Raw genomic sequence first — 22,346 nt, 5'->3', positions numbered from 1 at the left:
GCTCGGTTTGTCCGATAGTGATTTTGTGATCAACTGCTATTGATTTTGTAGCCCTTCTCTCTCGATCTAGAGGTATATCTAGATTTGAATGCTTTTCTATCTCGATCTAGATATAGATTTGGGATTGTCAAGATGTTTTCTGTATTCCTTTAACCTATTAGTGTTGTTGTACTCTCTACATGGTTATGGTGCTGGGAGTGCCCAATCTAGGCTCGCACAGTCTTTTGGTAAAATCGTAGTCACTAGAGAGGGATTTCTCGGCGTGTGCTCATCACCGATGATGTGAGATTCCGTGATCAGCTGCCATATGAATTTTGATGCTACAATATATCCATCATCGGGGAATGTGCCATTCTTTGAGAGTAGAAGCAAGTCGATTTACTTTTCAGATTTGTTTTACTTGTTTTGTAGGATTTGTATCATTATTTGAAGTTATGTATTCCTTTTTCCATATGAAATGAAGATGCTCGTTTCAACCAAAAAAAATTATAACCATTTAAAGGCGGTTATATCGGGCTATATAAGCTAAGACAATTTTGTCCGGCCATTTGTTTCTTGGTCCGTTGCGACAGGTCCAAACCGAACAAGCCAGGAAAATCGGGTTGAATCAAGTCGACCCTCGTCGGCTGACCAATTGAAAAATCGAATTCTCAATGAGCAATAGTCATCTAAGGTTTCATTTGTTGTCCAAAAAATGTGACTTTTTTGAAAAATATTTTTTGAGAAGTTATTTTCTAGAAAAATGATAATTTTTTATGATAAGTCATTTTCTAATAAAATAAAAATATTTTTTTTGTGTTTGGTTGACACTTGAAAATGAACTAGAAAATATTTGTTGTTGTTTGCTAAGAAAAATCTAATTTGATTTTTCGCATTGTCATTTGACCGAAAATTGTTGATGTAAATCTTGGCTATCTCACATGGTACGGATGACGCTAATATGGAAAATTTTATAAAATTTTGAAAGGAAATTCGAAATTTTTAGTAATTTTTATTTTACTTTTGTATTTAATTTTGATATTTTCTTTCTTTGATTCCTTTTTCTTTTTCCTTCTTCCTCCGCCGCAACTGGCCAACAACGGCTACGGGCAAGCTCGAGCCTCGTTTGCCTCGAGCGAGCCCGAGGCTCCGTTCGTTGAAAAGAAAATGAATGATTTAAAAAATATTTTCCTAAAAAAATGAACGAAAAATATTTAGACATAAATTTTTATCGATAATTAAAATATTTTTAATTGAATAATTATTTTAAATGATATAAGCTAGTATTTTGAGGATAATGGTTGTCAAATCATTAATTTTTCGCGAAATCAATGGAACCTAAATATGCTAAAAGTGCCGTTTATCTTACTTCTCAGACATTCCTAAATTAGACGAATAACAGTACAATGCATGCGTCCCCAATAACTTCCCACTTCATCCACTTCCTTGCGCGGCTACTCATTTTCTTCCCCCACATGCTTTGCCAATTGCGTGCACACGAGTGGCGCGCGGCCGAGTACGAGTACGAGATTTCACATTGAACAACGCCAAAAACTACAAACAGGTACTTAAAAATCAACACATGCATCATTTTATTTTGAGTAGCGTTTAGGTGATATTTTGAGGATAATTGACTATGCAACAGTTTTTGGGTAACCTTAAGATTAACAGTCCTTTTTTTAGTCACAAAAAATAAATAAAAATTAATTAAAAATTATTGTGGGCTCTACTATTTTAAGAATTTATAACTCGCAACATACTTGTTATTCTCACATCACTTAAAAACTGTTATGCTAGCAAAACCCTTTTATTTCGAGCCAGGTTTTGCGCACCCTTCCTCTAATCTGATGACAGGTTGGTTATCCTCATTGAAACAAAAAGGGTTCGCCATAAGTTCCCTGAGGCTTGACCTCGAGTGGTTGCATCGAATAGAAAATCAACCATTAGACTGCACCCTTTCTCGAACGCAATATGATAGTGGATATCAAGAATCAAGATCAAGTATAAATCATCACCTCTTCTCAAGAGCTCACTCGTCTTGAGATGCAAGATAAAGATTTGCTCAACCCTAAGGGATTGAGAGAATCATATTTAAGTACCTCATAGAAGATAAATCAGAATTTGTACATCAATTTGTGATCCCTCTGTCTAACACCGTCCAAAAGACAGTCGTTATCTCATCATTTCGGTTTTATGTTTGATAGAGATGACTGATCTACGTTTTGTACCTTAGTTGCAGTCATAATGGCCAACAACTCCTTCTCTTCTTCTACTGCTATGCCTACTCTACATTCCTTCTCTCGAGGATGTCTTGGACTATGTTCAGGCAAGGCTTGACGTGAACAATTACTTGCCTTGGTCTCGTCTTTTGCTATCTGGTGCTAGAAATGTTCGATTAACAAAATCATGCCGAACAAGACGTGTCTCCCAACTTGCCAATATCAATTAATTCTCAAATGAGTTATACAAACAATCAATGTTAGAATAATGTTTACCGAATCATTTATTTTCTGTGAAATAAAGCACCCTAAACTAGAGTTTCCTTGTGGGAGACATACTAGCAACAGTTGCCGTATAATTGCATGGCTGCTCCTGTTGCTCGAGCTAGTAGACTCCATGAATATTTCCTTGACAATACTTGGAAGCTAGATCTTCGCCTCTCAATTGCGTAATCAATGCAAAAGGTCCTCCTTCACCAATTGATGAATAAATTTAGAAAACCCGGGAATTTGCCAATTCCTTTTCAGATCAGAACAAGTCACGTACATAGAGTCTCCTGATGTTTGGATCATGCTTCTTGCTCATGAAGCACGTTCAGATTCAAATCCTCCTCCATCTGATATCACAAAACAATTTGCTGCACTTCTTATTATAACTTACTCCTTTGATGCTTCGTGGTACCTTGATACCGGCGCTGCAAGACTTTTTTAATGTAGGCTTTATTAATTAATATTATAATTAATTAATTGATCTAATGAAGTAAAGAGATAAGATTTCTTGAAGATAAGTTTTCTTAATTAGTCCAATAAGGGATTGGATAGTGTGGACCGAGTTAAATCTTATCCATGAGGAGAAGCTAGGTTACAAACTCTATAAATAAAGTTCAAGTCCCTTCTCCAAACCCTAATGCACAAATTACCTCGTCATCTCAAGAAATAATACTTGAGGAGCAGCCTCATTGAAGCCAATGATTCAAGGGTTATAGAGGAGAAGCCCTTGAGCATCGGATCATCACTATTCCACATCAAGAACGATGGATCCTAAACAAGGTGCATAAATTTCTCTACTTGATTATTGTGATTTGTGTATCTAATTATAGTAATCTTAGGATGTTGCTTAAGGTTATTATCACAGTTTGCAAGAGTAACTTCTCACGGGTATCTTGATGCAATGCCATTTCACATCAATTCCTTTCCTTCAACAACAAAAAAAAAAACAATTACGTATTGGACTTTGTTGTTTCTAATGTAATGAATTCACCGATATCTGCCGTTAGTGGCTTCCTCTACTATGTTATGATTACTGATTATTTTCCTTGGTTCCCTTGAATGTATTCAATTTGTCACAAGCATGAAGCATTTCTTTACTTTCATTGCTTCAAATCACGCGTCAAGAATCTTCTCGATGTGACAACACCTAAAAATGACTTAAGTCCCGATAATTGACATGATATTGATGCATTGCCCGCAGTTAGTCATCTTGAATATCGACAAGAGGAGAAAATCTATCGACAACGGAAAAAATGTTGACAATCGGGAAAGAATGCTTCTGGAAGGACCGTGGCAACTACAAGGCAAAGTAAATATGATGCGGATCAAAATACCTAACTGCATCTAGAGAGTGGCAAGAGGGGTGTTAGGGGAAAGTAGAGGGAACGGACATCAAACAAAGGAAACTTGGTGGTGGAATGAAGAGGTGCAGGAGGCAATTAAATAGAAGAAGGAGTGTTTCAGATGTTTGCATAAATGTCCTCATGAAGAGAATTTGCAAAAGTTTAGATTGGCAAGAAAAAAATGCCAAGGAAGCTGTGTGAAAGGCTAGAGGCAAGGTTTTCTTATATATGTACAAAAAACTTGGGAGCAAAGAGGGAGAAAAGGGTATCCATAGGCTTGCAAAGATAAGTGATAAGAAAAGTAAAGACTTGACACAAGTTAGATGCATCAAGGATGAAAATCAAAAACTCTTAGTAAGAAATGTAGAAGTTAAGGAAAAGTGGATGAGCTATTTTAACAAGCTTTTTAATGGAGAGAGCGATAGAAGTGAGGTGGATTTGGAGGACACTTTTGATGATTTAAACAGAAAGTTTGTGCGTAGAATTAGAGCGCATGAAGTTAAGGAGGCATTAAAGAAGATGAAGACTAGTAAAGCCTTGGGACCCGATGGTGTCCCTATTGAAGTGTGAAGATGCTTAGGGGATGTGTCAATAAGTTGATTGACTAACCTTTTTAACAAGATTCTCCAAATGAATAAGATGCCCGATGAATGGAGAAAGAGTATGTTTGTGCCTATCTACAAGAACAAGGGGGATGGTCAGAATTGTTCCAATTGTAGAGGCATTAAGCTTATAAGCCATACAATGACGTTGTGGGAGAGAGTTATTGAGCATCGTTTAAGAATAGGGACTAAGGTCTCTGTAAATCAATTTGGATTTATGCCAGGAATATCTACCATGGAGGCTATCTTCTTGATATGACAGTTGATGGAGAGATATCGAGAAAAGAAAAATGACCTACATATGGTGTTTATTGATCTCGAGAGGCATATGATAGAGTTTCAAAAAAAGTTTTGTGGTGGGTTTTTGAGAAGAAAAAAGTACCTTCAAAGAACGCAGAGGCAATCAAGGATATGTATGATGGTGTTACTACATGTGTGAAGGCTTGTAATGGTACAACAAGTTATTTTCCAATCACAGTAGGCTTACACCAAGGTTCTACTTTGAGTTCTTATCTTTTTTCCCTAGTTATGGATGAGCTAACAAAAGATATCTAAGATGAGGTGCCGTGGTGTATGCTATTTGCAAATGATATTGTACTTATTGATGAGACTAAGGCTGGGATTGGCACTAAATTAGAATTATGAAGAAGCACATTGGAGTCTAAAGGATTTACATTAAGTCGAAGTAAGATTGAATATATGAAGTGTGAGTTCGACTTGGCAAGAGGAGGAAATCAAGAATCCGTGAATATGCTCGGACGGGAGGTACCCAAGAAAGATGATTTTAGATATCCGGAATCAATATTGCAAAAGAGGGAGAGATTGATGAGGATGTAAACCATAGAATTGGAGTCGGTTGAATAAAATGGAGCAATGCATCAGGATTTTTACGTGGTCGCAAAATCCCTCTTAGGCTAAAAAGGAAATTTTATAGAATAACAGTAAGGCCTGTAATGTTATACGAAGCTGAATGTTGGCCAACACAGAAGCAACATGAGCATAAAATAGGAGTAGTGGAAATGAAGATGTTAAGGTAGATGTGTGGTCATACAACGATGGATAAGATAAAAAATGAAGATATTCGACGAAAAGTTGGAGTAGTATTGGTGGCAGAAAAGATGAGAGAACATAGATTGAGATGATTTTGGCATATTCTTCGAAGATCCCTAGATGCTCCAGTAAGAATAGAAGTTTGTTACCGAGAGCATAACATGAAGAAAGGAAGATGTCGGCCAAAACGTAATTGGGAGAAAGTAGTAAAACAAGATTTAATGAAGTGGAAAATAGATTAGCGTACGATTTGTCTTAGGATGAAGTGGAGGAAGTGATTAGCATTGTGAAAGGGCAGAATTTCTATGTTCCAGACTGTCATTTTTAGTCTATTTTCCATATATATTTATATATTTTTATTTTTATTTTTATATAATTATTTCCTTTCCCTCAATCGGTATTGCTTTTATTTTATTTATTTTTGGGTTCATCGACCGCCGACCCCAACACTAGTTTGGGAGAAAGTTAATATTGATGTTGATGTTGATGTTGAGTCGGTGATTGTCAACACAATTGGGTTATCGACAGGACATTAAAGGTGAGGAAGTTTGCCAATGGTTGTGAATGTCGATGACTGAACACCGTTATCAATGTATGATGACGAGTGGTCGATTATTAGCTTTAAGTGAATTTAACTCACTACTAATTGCGAGATTGAAAAGTTGAATAAACATCAATTAAGAAGACATTAATAGTGCACTATGGGGGATCAAAATCATGGATCTTGAGGGGAACCCATCTAAAGTTGCGGGATCATTTACCAAGCATTATCATGAGGCCAAAAATCAATGGCCGATTAATTTCAAGTTTGAATTATAACCGTTTAGAGACACCAAGCTATATAAGCCAAGTTGAATCACTATAGAGAGGATCCACAATCGTGGACACAAGTCAAGGCACAATACTAAAAGAACTCCTTAACTTTAGCATATGTCCTAATTATATTCAAAACTTTTTTTGTCGCATAAAAAATTCTCAATTTTTACTTTTCTCCCAATTTTACCAATCTTATAGCCAAAAAACTCCCAATTTTAGCATATGTCCCAATTATATCCAAAACTTTTTTCGTTTCATAAAAAAACCCCAAATTTATTTGTCCTAATTTTACCACCTTTAGCCTTCCATCCATAATCACCTTAGTTAATCCTACATGGCGTTTCCACATTGTTAATGAATTTCTTTTTGTCATAATGTCATTAATGAATTACACTTTAGCAAAACCGACATGAAAAAAAAAAATCCCTCGACTTCTCTTATGTTATATGCTTCCCCTACACATTGCATGAAGATATAGAGCTACTCAAGGCGACGCATTTTAGATTCTCCACGGTACTCAACAACTCAAAAGAACGGCTAGACGTGGAGATCCGATTATTTGGACAAACGATCTCAAATCTCGTCGTCCCTAAAACCTGCTATTTTCGAATTTCAAAGATCCATTGGTAAGTTTGACGAGAAAATTTGAGCCACATAGGACTAACTAATGAAGGTTGTGGACGGAAGGTCGACGTCGTATTTGCACATCATTAATGAATTCCTTTTTATCATAATGTCATTAATGAATTACACCTTAGCAAAATTGACATGAAAAATTCCCTCAACTTCTCTTATGTTATATGCTTCCCCTATATATTGCCTGGAGATATAGAGCCACTCAAGACGGCGTGTTTCGGATTTTCCACGGTACTCAACAGCCCAAAGAACGGCTTTACATGGAGATCCGATTATTTGGACGAGCGATCTCAAATCCCATCATCCCTAAAACCTGCTGTTTTCGAATTTCAAAGATGAATTGGTGAGTTTAATAAGAAAATTCAAGCCACGTAACATTAGCTAATTGTGGTTATGGACGGAAGGTTGACAGTGGTAGAATTGGGATAAAAGAAAAAGTTGGATTTTTTATGAGACAAAACAAAAGCGTTGGATATAATTAGGACATATGCTAAAGTTTGGGATTTCTTTGGGTATTGGCCAGCGGAATTAAGACAAAAATAAAAGTCGGGGATTTTTTGTGAGACAAAATAAAATTGGATATAATTAGTACAAATGCCAAAGCTAGGGGTTTTTTTGGGTATTAGGCCCACAAGTCTATACTTTTTTAATCTATCAATTTATGGACTTTCGGTGTTTATACTTAAATTTTTCGTGGAATCGGTTAGCATAGTGTAATGAGGATCCTTATTGTGACTATATATTCCTATCCGAATCACTGTTGTAATTTTATGTGTTAATGGCTCAACATTAAGGAGACATTATTTTATTCGTGTCTCTTCAGTTTACGTAGCGGTTATGACTTTCTAGTTTAATGTCGGCATAACCGATGTGCATTTATGTCCGTGTAATTGAGTACTCTTATGTCCGTGTAACCGACGTGCTCTTATGTCTCGCGTAACGGCATGTTTAATGTTGGTATAACCGTCGTGGTTTAATGTCGACGTAACCGACGTTTTTCCGGTCTATAAATAGATTGTTTCGGTAGTTCATAAAGAGAACTCACAACTTGCAGCACATTTCTCTAGTTCTCTTGTAGTCATCCTCCATGTGTGCCAGTTTCGAGAAGTGTTCAATAGAATCTTATTCGTATAGTGCTGATACATACAGGTTTGAGGTGTTGTACCTTGGGAGGGATAGTTCGTAAGCTACTTAGCACCATTGGCAGAAACTAATCGCCTTAAGGAGATTCGGTAAGTCATACCTCACCTCTTGTCCAATTTTTTGAAGTTTATAGTATTCAGCAAGTTTATTTGTTTTGTAATCTTTATTTGTAAAGATTGTAATCTGGCTTGATCGGTATTAAATATTGTTATCGCCTTCTCTATGTTATTGTTTTTCTGATTACAACAAACAATGTTACGTATTTTTCCCGATACATTAATGTGTGCGCAATATTTTCCAACAATCGCCACTTAACCCGAATCCAATAAAAATCGAAAACCAACCTTTGGTGAAAGTATGACCGAAAAAAAAAAATCTTTGGTGAAATATATTTCGTAATTGAGACATTTCCTGACGGGATACAAAGACAACAGTCAATCCTTTTCTATTCAACCAGATCAAAAGCAAGCACTGTGCACGTGATTAGCTCGTTTTTGAAAAAGAAATATTTGAGGCTTTAAATGAATATTGATTGAAGTGTTTAAGAGGATACACTTCAATTAAATTTGCTCCCTCCATTGCGATAGAGATTGCCTCGTTATTCTTGTATGCTATTAATAAGATAATAAGTGATGTATCTAGCACTGAAATTTTAGACTTTTAGAAAGTTGACACCAAAATTCCAAAATATACTTTTGTGTGTCAACGCATCCGAACTTTGTTCCTGTCTCAAAGATAAAAGGGCAAGGATCTCTACAAGCTATTAGGAATAACAACTTTAAACATTGTTCTTATTTGCACATTTCTCAATCCAAAGTTAAAACTAAAAGTCAATTGAGAATTAGAAGGCTGATTTCTGCCAATACCAGTCTGTTTTTCTAATCCAAATTTTTTGGAACTAGCCTTGACTGGTCCTGTTCCCGGTTCAGGACCGTGAACCATCAATTTTGCCTCCAAACCAGCCTCGTTACAGGGCAGAAGTTGACCAAATCGAGACCCAATCGGGACTGACCCTAGGTTTCTCTCTTTTAACTCTTTCTATTCACCAATGCAAAGGACATGTTTCATTCTCATTCTCATTCCAGCAAGTTCCACGCCTTACTTTTCTCGAAGCTTATACCTATCTTGCATAAAATAAAATGACATAAGTGTCAGACTAAACTAAAGAGATAAACTAACGATCCCGAACCTTAGTCAGGAATAAAATTCTGTAGAAAATCGGGAATGAATGCGGAAACACGAAGAAAAATGAATATATCTCTAGCCATTGATGAAGACGATGATTATAGAAGCAAACATTGAACAATCGGCGAAAACAGGATATTACTAAGCCAATTGCCCCCTTTGAAGCAATGGTGTGGGTTCTCTATAATGTACGTTCTGAAGAGAGAAAATTGACAACAAAACTGACCTCATAACTTACTTAAGGGGTTTGGCTTAGACAACTTGTCTAAAAATTGACGCTCCCACCTCTTCGGATAACTGTATCCCATCAAGACGTTAATTAGGTGAGGCGGTTAACAAGTAATTATGTGCATAATATGACGTTAATGAACTTAAATGTCACTAATTATCAACTAAATGTGGGATCATATTATTAATAATATGACATTCTTCCACTTGATCCAAACATTCATTAACGAAATATTGAACCAAATGCACAGTAACTTCATGCTGAAGACAAAACACATGAATTGTGGCAACAACTCCTCTTAGAACGAGTATTATCTTTCATATATCATAATACGTCTTATCTCATCAAATTCAACCCACATGTGATAACATAACTTAGGCTGCGTTTGGTCGTCCGTATAAAACTCAAGATAGGATATGTTTTATCATATCTCGTGTTTGGTAGGCGTCCCGGATAGTATAATGTCAAATATAGGAGGGATATAACCCGGATAAAAAAATCCTAGGGGAGGGAGTAGGATAAGGTCGGATAGGATTTCTCTTATCCGTCATATAAAAGCTAACTTTCTTGTCTCATTTGTTTATATTTTCATTTTATTTATTTTTTTTGCAAAGAGGTTTGAAAATCTAATAAAGTGTGTATATTTTCAAGTTTTTTTTTTTGTGTATGAGAACATTAATAAGATCGGAATATTTCATGAGCATCACGTAGGGCATATACGTCATTTATATTAATATACAGTTTCTACCAAATGCAGAATATGATAGGATATAAGAATATTCGACTTTAAATCCGTAGTTCACCAAATAATGGATAGGATATGGCCAAATCCTTAGATTTCTTATCATATCCTATCCAATCCTATCCCGACCAGAAATCCCGACGACCAAACGTAGCCTTAATGAATAAACCCGGTATTTATTTCAGGTCTACTTAATGAGTAAACCTTTAAGTTTATTCTAGGTCAAAATGACCAGTTTTCTCATAATAACCGAATGTACACCTTAATTGAGAAAAACATCACAACTGAATAAGAGTTTTATAAATTCATCCATAGGACGAAAATCCTCATAACAGGAACTATTTCCATTTTAACCACATAATCCTTGTATCTCATTAGTGGCATGCCTTCATCCAAGGATCTACTAACATCAACTCAATGCTAACATGTTCAATGACCACTGTATTTCCTTAACGCGTTCCCTTATGGCTAAATCATTAAAGTCGACATGCTTAATTCGACTACCACTTTTGTGGCGTTTAGCCTTGAAAATAGCAGATAAATCGTCACAAATATCCTTAATGGCTTAGCACCAGAAATCACTTAATCACCATAGGGCTTATTTGATTCGGTTTATGTAAAGGCAAAATTCATTTTCTGTTTTCTTGCCAAAATAAAGCATCTCATTTAAATTTCAGAATATTATGAAAATGTTATATGGGGATTTACTTGATGAAATTTACATCATGCGAAATTGCAAATGTTTTGAATAAATAATCTTGAAGCGCATGAGTTGCAAGGATATGATCAAGTGACAAGTAAGGGCCAATCCGGGCAATTGTAGAGATAAAGAGGCATTCAGAAAAGTGTCATTAGTTTTTCCAATGGAATCCGAATACCAATGTTGATGGCAATAAGTGTCATTGGATTTCAAAATAAGGTCTTTTTAACAATTGGGCTCGAGGCATTCTTTAAACATATTTATTACGAAAATATTCTTGACTATCAATGCACTAATTAAATAATTATGTGTCACACAAGGGACAAGTGACAAAAGCCTTTTAATAGGGCAAAAGAACACTTCAAATATCAATATTTGTGTACGGCGCTTACTTTGGTGTCAATATTTTTTTTTATCTCTTAAGTGCTAATTTTTTTTAAAAAACGATAATTTAAGTGTCAATTCTGGTGAAGTTATTGGAATTTATTGCCGTTGATACTAAAATATTCATTTTTTCTCATATTTGGCAATGAAGTGATCGTTTTTTGGATCACTTGAGTATCTATTTTTTTAAATGATTATTTAAGTATCAATTCCGGTGAAGTCACTGGAATTTCTCGCCTTTGACTCTAAGCGATCCAAAAAAATTAATATTAAAGTGAGCATCATAAATAAATATTTACGCTTAAAGCGAATTTGTGCCTTTTTAATAGTAAGTATAGATTAACCGGTGATGCATTGATAACTTCATGATGCTCCACGGGCCTTGTCAAAAGACAAGTGACCTCGACCCAACAAATTTAAAGAGAGAGAGAGAGAGAGAGAGAGAGAGAGAGAGAAGTGACAGCCAAGTGGCGCTAGATTGATTCCTAAAAGGAAACCGGCGACGAAGTAGCCACGAAACTGCCGCCCCTTTTCTATATTTGTGCGCCTTTTGTGTTTTTCTTTTCCAAAATTGCCCTCCCACTTCAACTTATTTACGGATTTGTACTTTCTAGATTGCTTGGCCGCGTTGATGGCGCCGCCTTTTCAGTTTCCAACTTTACCCCGCCCTTCTCAAAAGCAGCACTCGAAGAGCGTCGCGCCAACTTAGCGCGTGGAGATCGGACCACCCAAATTCGACGAGGCTTTTGATCGGAGGGGTCACAGGCTGTCGTGTTGTCCACGGACAAGAAAGAGCGAGTGAGTGGTAGTTACTTTTGCTATTTAAAGCGATTTCGAGGAACTTTAAGGGGCCGGTTGCTCCCACGTCATTACGCATTTCGGAAATTCGGACAAAGCGTGAGAGACTGGAGAAGACAATAGAAGAGCCAAAACACTATTGTTGCGCGTGACTCTTTGTGGTCCAAAACGCTCTCGTTTTTCAATTACAAACGTCTGGTTCTGGTCTGGGGATTAAGATCATACCGAAATTACTCTGATCTAGCTTGATTTGATTTTGGTTTGGGCCATCTAGTGAAATTAAAGTTGTTGCATGTATTATCTACGCGCTTCCAGTGATTATGTCATGCGAGAAAAAGTATTCGTATATTCATTTTATGTATAATCAGTTCAAGTCGAAATGATTATTTTATTAGATTGTGTTGGGTTTTACAACCTAATGCCGCAAATGGATTCTAGTATGAAATAACTTTTGCTTATTGACTCGGTATTGGTTGAAAATTTTTGACCGAAATCAAAAGAATTTATTTTTTTATGAATAAAATAAATAAATAAATTTGAAATATAGAACCTCATGAATTAAATAAGATACAAAAGAATTATGTTCAATTGGTCACTGACAAGTGTCTGCTTATGGATATGCTAGTGTTTGGCCATGCCCAACGGTCACTTTGCAAAATTCAAAACCTCTTGTGGCTTTATCCCTCATTCTTTTCAATTTTCAGTTCAAGCTTTTATCAAATGCAAAGCTTTGATTATGGTTAAGTGGTTATTTAGGGGATGCTCTTATTTGTCTTGGAAGTTGTATGTGGTTGGCTTATCATGAAGCTCGGTCGTATTTAGGCTTCATTTGTTTCGCGAAAAATGAGTGATTTGAAAAACATTTTCTGAAAAATGATCTCTTATATCACTTGCAAAACTATTTAAACGAAAAATATTTTCATCGTTTATGTAAATATTTAGATACAAATTGTTGTCGGTGATGAAAATGATTTTCATTACTTAATTTTTTTTCAAGTGATGTATGCGATCATTTTAAAAAAAATATTTTTCAAATCACTCATTTTTCACAAAATAAATAAACCTAAATGTCAAGTCTGTATGGAGTATTAAAAAAATATGTGGTTGGTAACGACAATGATCAGATTTCAAATGCTACATGCTATTCAAAGCAAAACGTACTGAAACATGGTCTATCATAATCATGCACTTGGGCAAAAGCCAGACAAGTGAGAAGCCTCGATTTTCTTGTGACGACAATGTCCTCATTAGATTAGTAAAGTGAAGGCCAATCAAGCATCTCATCCGATAAATGGGAATTTTATCAACAATCCCCGTCTCAACTTTGGCAACCACCAAAGAGGGGAAAGTTGAAAATCATCATAGACGGTGCTTCCTTGCAAGGATTGAACGAAGGGTCCATTGCAGCCGTTTGTCGAGATAACCAAGGATGCCTAATCGATGATTTTGCATGGTCAATTAAAGCTTCATCAACGGCAATGGTGGAGGCAATAGCCTGGGTCAAAACCCTAATACACTTTCTGACCTATGTAGGAGAAGACTTGGAGATAGAAATAGACCACTTAGATTTGATATATGGCCTTGCAAATCAAACTCAAGTTAGCTAGAGTTGGAATGTGCTTATCAGCTAAGCCAATCTCCTTTGTGGACCTTATTCGAAGTTAAAGATGACCCATATTAATAGAAAAGCGAATAGAGTTGTTAATTGGGCTTCTAAAGCCCCAAAAGAGAAATATTCTATCTCGTAATTAGGCTTTTTATCCCCGGAGGTTTTTTGGATTTACTGTGCTTCGAAACCCATGGAGTGTGTTCTCGAACTCCATTGACCAAACCAGCTGAAGCCAAAGCTCGAATTGATAGCTTATCTATCGAATTATCTACGCTTGATGGCATAGAGAATTTTCTTTTTGTCAGTTTCAGTGCGTGAAAACTGACTTATAATACTATTTAAACTACGAAGAAGGAAAGAACAGCTAGACTATGCAAACTATCATCTACCAAAACACTTATGTTGCGTGCCTAGACGTTTACTAATAGACTATATGCAAAATCACTCCTGCTCTCCCTTTCCTCCTCGTGCACATGCCACCCGGTTAACTCTATCATCGATGACTTAGGGCACCCATAACAATATTTCTGAAGCATAGATTTGTTTGGTAAAGTAACTTTTAGAGCAGACATTAGTTTGGATACGCAACTTCATTTTTCTACTTCTACAGCATTTTTTTTTACTCCGTAAGTAGTTTTGAAGCTACTTAAATAAGTAAAAAAAAATTACTTCTATCCAGAAGTAGAAAAATCAATTTTTGGCCAAAAGTTCATTTATATAGCATAAGTGTTGCCACGCGCCCTTCATGAATCATTCGTTACCAAAAATCAAAAAGAAAGAAGGAAATAAACTGCTCATAATTTTTTAGAAAATTTTCAAATAAGGGCCCGAAGTGTATTCATTTTCTCAAATAATGATATGAAGTAGACCTTGATTCAAATAAGGGCCTAAGTTGGCATAATAGCTTCAAATAGGGGTGTCCAGTAGCTATGTAGTCTCAAAAAAATGATATGATCTCAAGGGTATTTTCGTTATTTATTTTTTGATTTTTTTCTTTTTTGTAAATAGAAAAAGTTACACAAGTTAAAAAAAAATCCAACATCTTCTTCTTCTTCGCATAGCCAACTGCTGTGACCACCATGGATGACTACCACCGGCACCAGCGGGCGCCGCCCACCATCGATTGGGCGTCTGCGATAGCCGGCGGGGTCGCCCGTGCCTCGGTAAGAGCCGACGACCTCGCCCAAACCGGGAGAGGGTTGCGAGCCTCTCCTAGAACGACCCATGCCCGGCATCGCCAACACCCCACCGACGGTGGGGTGACCGCCATAGGCCGGAGAGACAGCCCTCTCGCGGACTAGAGGGAAGATCTGTCGGTGGCGGTGGCGAAGGGCCAAGAGGAGGAGGGGGTGACGAGGGAGAAATCATCGACGCATGACTTTGATAGCGTTTGGGTTTGGGATCGATGGAGGGAAGGAGTAGAGATGGGACGGAGATCCGATGAGGGCGGTGGTGACATTGTGGTGGTGGTTTTCCATGGTGGTCTTCGTAGTTGCTATGGGAAAGTTGAAGATGATGAAGACGATAGCTTTTTTTAAATTTTTTTTAATCTTTTTTTTAAAATAAATAAAGGAAAAAAAGAAATAAAAGAATAGAAAGAAAGGTAGATGACGAAAATGCCATTGAGATTAGGCCCTATTTTGAAACTACATGGCAACTTCAAGTCTTTATTTGAAATAAGTTTCACTTAAGGCTTTTATTTGAGAAAATAATGGTACTTCGGGTCCTTATTTGAAACAAGATCCATTTCATGCCCTTATTTGAAAAGATAAAAGCATTTCATATTATTATTTGAAATTTTTTCTAATTTTTTAATTCACGAAACAATATGCGGATGATATGAAGAAAAACTGAGCAATCGAAGGCCAGTGGAGGGCCGGGTGATGCGGGCGGCCCGTGATTTCGAGAGGAAGGGAATTGTTTGTCGTGTCTTCAATTAGAGATTTCATATATTCGAACAATAGGCCACGTCATAGGTCCACTAGTCACCAATGGCCACGGATTTACGTGTCCATTCGTACCACCGCCACAGCTGACGGTTGACCAAACCAAGAGTTAAGCTTTGCAGGGGCCCTGAGACCGACGCGCGGAAGAAACAAAAAGGCTATAACAGAAATTTCCTTTTTCCCCAAAAAAAAAAACTTATTTAATTACATTGTGATCTAAACTTCCAATTGGACTAATCTTTAGAAAAAGCATGCAAATCATTTTGTCCACGGGGTTTTTTTGGAAAAAAAAAACTTGTTAATTACGTTATTATCGATCTAGTCGACCTGTCTGCATGCATTAGGCAAGGCTCTATCCTAAAAAGTGACTGTGAGAACTACTTAAATTGAGGGAGATCTTGATTTGAACATAAAATATTTAACCGTTCCCTAAATCAAGAAATGACATGAAGATGGAATTTACCTTCCCCCATCCTGGTTGGAGGCTTTCAGCCTGTCGGTGTTAAATATGCACACCACCCATGTACAGACCTCAATTAGATCAATGCGGGTTTGTTCTCGTTTAATCCTCGGTGGTGTAGGGATTGATTTTGTTTCATACTACTTAACCCCCATGTTGCACGGACACTCCTTCGAGGATGATTTTCGCGTGTCGGACACGTGTCGGTGCCCGACACGCATCGGTCACGGCTGTACACATTCGGACACACGGTCAACGCTTGTCCGAGCGTCGAAACACGGTCAACTGAATGCGTGTCTGGATTAAGATGGGAAATTTTTCAGTGAAGTAAAAACAAGAAAGACCGAAATCTAACCTAATTTTCAACCTCTCCTCTCTGTCTCTTGCTCTCGTCACGCCTCTCCTGTCTATCTCGCGCTTTGTCTCTCGCTGCTCTCGGCTCTATTGCCTCCCCTCGTCACCTCGTGGCTGCCGGCCTCGCCTCGGGCCCTCAGCTCGCCTCCTCAGCTCGCCTCGAAGTTCAGAGACGATACCCTTGATGCTCGACTCGCCATTTTGCCGCTGGATCTCTCTCACTTCCTAGTTGTGAAAAGAATCTGTTCTCTCCTGCTTATCACACGTGGAGAGTAGCCCATGGGCCTTCCAGCACCTATGGCCTGCAATTTATTTTTGGCCCAAATGAAGAACGTATCCCTTATTACATGTTAAGAGGATAGTTTGATTTCTTTAGGATAGATAATTTGATATTAACAACTGGCGGATCATTGTTTTTAGTGTAAATTCATTCTAGGCTCTTTTTATTATTTATTTATTTGTGAAATCATAAAATTGATATTTTATTATGTATATATAAGTCCCAACGTGTCTGAATTTTTTATTTTTTAAGAAATCAAATATTGACGTGTCGTGTCGTGTCTTACATCCCGTGTCGTGTCGGTGCAACATAGTAACTAACGCGTACCACAATTCTATTCATTGGAAGGCTTGAGCTTTACTCATTCTTAGATTATACTTTTGATATAAGAAGTCATGGTTCAAATCCAAATTTTTGGAGTTCAAAATTTAGGTAAGCACTTTAGTGCCTTGATTAAGAAAATTTTCTGAGGAATAATGTAAAACGCATATGTAAGGCCTTTTCTCCTCTTTGTTGATTAGCAGAGAATGTTACAAAGTGGAAGGGGAGAAACAGTTGAACGCATTTCTTGGCGTTACGAAACGATTACTTCTCAACAGAAGTCGACTCCCTATGACTTGCGAAGCTTTTTCTTTGACGTAAATAGGTATGACCATGTTCGAGGTAAATACCAATCAATAGCATGATCTAATCCATCCTCTAATACCGTAATACATGTTAGTTTGGCACCACAAACATCTCATATGCTGAAAACTTCTGCATCAACTAATACTATAGTCTTAAGAAACAAGGGTAACCGGTGGCTTGGCCATATTATTAAACCTATCAAAATTGGTCGTAAATCCATTTCCTAACCCATATATGATAGGTTGAGTTGTTATATGGATGAACTATATCCAATAAATGGGCCATAAATGAGTTTTTAATATATTATGAGTGTTAAATGGGTTACTAATGAGTTATAAACGAGTCATGGATGGTTTTACAACTTATTTAAACTCAACATACCCGTATGACTCTCTCTTCATTTTTTCTTGCCCTCACTCAATCTCACGCTTGTTTTCTTCACACTCTAACCTCAGTTTGGATATGAAATTTCCTAGATTAGATTAAATATGAAAGTATGAGGAATATGGGTTAGGTTGGATATGTCTTAATAGATGTGCAGTGCAATAAATAGGTCATAATGGGATTAAATCGGTTTATTTGGATTGGACTATCTATGACACGACCCAAACTAGATGACGGGTGTGTGTGTTACTAAGCTTGCAGCAGCTGGTGAGTTTGGTTTGCCTTTTTGCATAAAAGGCACATAGAGAGAAACCAGAAGAAAAAGAAAGAGCTGGTTTATGGGCAAGAAAATGTATAACAAGTTCCTTTAGAAGCTTAAACGGCTTTAACGGTGAATACTTTTGTATGTTCTGAAGTGAAAAATTTGAGATGTTCATTTCACAGTGCCCATGATACAGTAACAGTCAAAATTCAAATATGTAAATGTCTAAAGCCAAATTAAAAGCAACAGCCACTCCAAACACACTATGACGGATTCCCGCATTCATGGTGGTTTGGTATCAAATCAACCCGTGGAGTGAAACTTTAGGGCGCGCATGACAACACTTCTGCTTCAAAAATCAACTTTTGGGTACAAATTAGTTTCTCTACTTCTACTCAGAAGCATATTGATTTTTCTACTTATGTTCTAGGAGTTGATTTACGATCGGAGAAATTCGTTTAGTAACGATTGAAAATTTCTACTTTTGAAATATTATTAATACAAAATCTTCTATGAAAAATTATTGTCGGCTGAAAAATTTCTAATTCATTTTTAAACATTTTAAATTTCTTATTTTTATTATTAAAACTATTATTTACTTTTTAAAAATAAATTTATTTTTACTCTAGCGGTCAGAGACGGCGACTCGGTGGTAGGCGGCGATGGTTGCTCCGGTGGTCGGCGGCAATGTTCGATGGCTAGTGGCTAGGAGTAGCGATGGTCGGCGGTTGGCGGCGGTCGCGGGTGGCAATGAGCGACAGCCGATGAAAGTCGGCGATGGTCAGCAGCGGCGGTGGTTGGCGGGTGGCGGTGGTGGTGAGCGGCGATAGACGCCAGGTGGCGGAGGTCGGTGGTGATTGGCGGTGGTCGCCGGTGACAGAGGTCAACAACAAGCAATGGCGGGCGTGGTCGAAAAGTGAGTGAGGCAAAAAGTACTTTTTGAGTTGAGAAGTAATTTTTTTTAACTTCTCTAATTGGGAAAAAAAAACAACTTCAAAAATGAAAATTCATTTCAAAAAAATTGAAATTTCTTTCAGAAATAAAAGTTTTTACCTAACAAATTGCTGTTCTAGAAGTACTTTTAGAGTAAAAATCCTCTTTTAGGAACCGGTGAACACAAAACTATTGATATGCTTTAGAAGCACGTGAAAAATGGAGCACTAGGAGCTTTTATTTTTCTTTCACAAAATGCTCCTTTTCTGCCATTTTGCTGCAATTAAAGACGCGGAAAGGGAAAGGAAGGTCCACTCAAATAACAAAGAACGAAGAACTCCTTGTTGGTCTGGTAATTTGTAGAGGTAACCTGCAGGAGGTTTACCATTCAGAGAGAATCATAAAGCTTCCGCTTGGGGAAAATTATCAAAAAAGTCCTAAATTAATTCTATTTATGCCAATTCGGTCTTAAACCTTTTAATTATGTCAATTCAGTTTTAACTCTTTTGACAACTTGTGAATTCAGTATTAAGCTCTTCAATTATGTCAACTTAGTCCTAAACCTTTTGAAATTTTGCCAATTTTGTTTTAAGTCTTTTGAAATTTTGCCACTTTTGTCATAACCTTTTTATTTGAATAATTGACTGATTAGGACTAAATTGGTAATTCATGAAAATGTTTAGGATTAGTTTGACAAATCATTAAAAGGTTTAGCACCAAGTTGGTATAATTAAAAGGTTTATAATTGAATTCGCAAATTGTCAAAAGACTTAGGACTGAATTGACATAATTGAAAGGTTTAAGACCGAATTGATACAAGTGCAATAGAGTTAAAACTTTTTGAACAATTTGCCCCTTTTGCTCGACACACAGGACATTAGAAGGCTGTCTTATTAATTATTATCACTTAGTACTTCGGGCTTGTTTAACTTAAATTTAAAAAAAAAAAAAATTAGGTGAGGGGTGATTGCCGTGACTGTGCCACGGGCACCAGAAAGGACCATCAATGATGGGGGCGATGGCCGGCGAGGTCACTCGGCCCTAGGCATTCACCAGCGACCCTCGCCGGCAAAGGTCGTGGTCCTCGCCCCAGCAAACTTCCAAAAATTTTCCGTCTTTGCACAGAAACAGCTTGGGAATCCATCGAGCAGCTTCCTCCTAAGACTGAATTAGGGTGCTGAGAGAATCGAACAAAAATTTTAAAATGGGGTGTTGCGAGAATCGAACTCGCGACCTCTCGCACCCGAAGCGAGAATCATACCACTAGACCAAACACCCTGTTTGGTACAAGCTGTCAATATTTTTATAAATACTTTGTATTTTTCCCCTACCCAAAAGCATAGCTAGTTGTAAGGAAGCTCGCTTGGAAACGGCGGTGCCAAAAAATGGCGGCGACAACTCTATCTTCATCTTCTTCTCTGTCGATTCATCTCCTCCACCAACTTCGCCGACCGCAACCGCCGTCACCGCCGACTCCTTCTCCTCTTCTCTCTCTATTTCTTAACCCGCACTGTGCCCCCGCCGCCACCGCCAAGTTGAACGCACTTTCGTTACCTCCGTCACCCCCGAAATCGGCTGTCCGATTCCGAGCCCTAGTTTCCAATCCAACCTCCTTGTCTTCCGTCTGTTATCTCCTCGCTTGCTCTCGTCCTCTCTCCTCTTCCTCGTCCTTTGTGGCATTCACCCAAACACCTTCTCTGCATCCGGAGGCATCGACCGATGGAGACGACGGAGACGAGGGCACCGAGCTTCTAGAAGAAGAAGAGGACAGCGACGACGGAGACGAGGGAAGGGAGCTTCTAGAAGAAGAAGAGAAAGAAGAAGTGCCAGAACCAGCCTATCGACAGCCAGTGACGGCCGGGAAAGTGCCCGATTTGAGTGTGAAGGAGAAGAAAGAGCTTGTGTCGTATGCCCACAGCCTGGGGAAGAAGCTCAAGTGTCAGTTGGTCGGCAAGTCCGGGGTAACAGACAATGTGGCGGCTTCGTTTATCGAGACGCTTGAAGCCAACGAGCTTCTCAAGGTACAGGGTTTTCCTTTCTTCCCTTGCATATTTCTATTGTGGACTCTGGTTGGACATCCTCACTCCTAAAGCACGTAGTTTTTTTGTCCTAAAATACTGTTTTCCTGATTGAGGATTCTTGTGTACGTACACCTTTGTCAAATTTCATTGCTTTGAGTGCTCATTCTGGTTCTTTTATTTGTACAGGAAAACTGTGCTCTTTACTGCGAGATTTTCTTGGTTTTACCGTTTCACTTTGTCGTGTGTTGTGCATAATTGCTGTTTAATTGGGTCTTCAGGCCTTCCTTGTTTGTAGTGTAAAGTGTTCCTCTGAGTGGAAATATTTGATTTGCCAACATCGTCTTCAAAGTTGGATTCCATTTTTAGGGGATTGGAACGCAAGTTTTTCTTTGAGATCTCTCTCCCTCTCTCTCTCTCTATCCAGTTTCTTGAATTCTAGATTAGCACTTTGGAACTATCCCCAATGTTGGTTACTGGCTGCTTCTACAGCTTATGCAATGGTCTGAAGTTGTGTGGCTACTGGATATACTTTTAGTTTGATTGGTCGATAACAATCCCTATGTCTCTGACAGCCAAAGGGGTTGTCAGGTTTCTCTTTGTAAAAGAAACTTACCGGAGTTCCGTGTTGTTGTTTGCATTTCATATGTATATTGATAAGTAGAAGTAGAACTTGTCAGTTTTTAGCTCAGGCATAAAATTTGGAAGTTCTCTGATGAGGGGGTGTAATTTGTTTCATATTTTCTTGCTAGATCAAAATACACAGGACTTGTCCTGGTGAGCTAGATGAAGTTGTGAAGCAACTGGAGTTGGTCACCGGATCAGTTGTTGTTGGTCAGATTGGTCGGACCATAATCATATACAGGCCCAGCATTACCAAAATGAAGGCAGAGGAGAAGAAGAAGCAGGCTCGCAGGGTGTTTGTCAGAAAAGGAGCTGGTGCCAATCCGTTGATCTTGGTAAACTGAAAATTCTAGGATTCTCTCAGTTTACTCGAAAACATTGTCCCTATTGTAATTTGTGGGAGCAATTTGACAACCTTAACATTTCGTGGTCAAATGCAGAAGAAAGGTCGACCGTCCAGACTCACTGGACGTGTTCGTCGTGGCCGCACCCGGGTTTAAGATCTGACTCATTGTTTGGTCTATTATCCCTGTTGAACATCTAAAGCAAGCACATCGTCCTTTGTTCCGTCGCCTTACTCTGTGATGGCAGGTTCTCCCATAGGGAAATGGGAGTTTCACACAACACACATCTTGGAGTGCCATCTGGATTGTGGGAGTGCTTGTTTCGACTAGAGACTAAACATGCAACAGTGCGGTCATTAAGTCGGTTTATGGGGAAGCAAATGAGATCATATCATGCTGTTTGGTAGTA

The 22,346-nt window shown here is 38.0% G+C and overlaps 1 protein-coding gene and 1 non-coding gene across 2 annotated transcripts; one reads left to right on the top strand and one right to left on the bottom strand.

Annotated features, from left to right (window-relative positions):
* Positions 1-20,157: 20,157 nt before the first annotated feature.
* Positions 20,158-20,229, bottom strand: TRNAP-CGG. Its single transcript has one exon. It is a non-coding gene; the product is annotated as a tRNA-Pro (tRNA).
* Positions 20,230-20,311: 82 nt separating this feature from the next.
* On the top strand, positions 20,312-22,346 carry LOC115742016 (bromo and FHA domain-containing protein DDB_G0267958). The gene is made up of 3 exons (XM_030676084.2): positions 20,312-20,972; positions 21,722-21,928; positions 22,034-22,346. Exons 1-3 carry the CDS (start codon positions 20,337-20,339, stop codon positions 22,091-22,093), a joined length of 903 nt encoding a protein of 300 aa, XP_030531944.1. The 5' UTR covers positions 20,312-20,336; the 3' UTR covers positions 22,094-22,346.

Source organism: Rhodamnia argentea, chromosome 5 (genome assembly GCF_020921035.1).
Source record: "Rhodamnia argentea isolate NSW1041297 chromosome 5, ASM2092103v1, whole genome shotgun sequence".
Lineage (NCBI taxonomy): Eukaryota > Viridiplantae > Streptophyta > Magnoliopsida > Myrtales > Myrtaceae > Rhodamnia > Rhodamnia argentea.
Note: the sequence above shows the minus strand (reverse complement) of the source record. Positions and strands in the feature narration are given on the sequence as shown.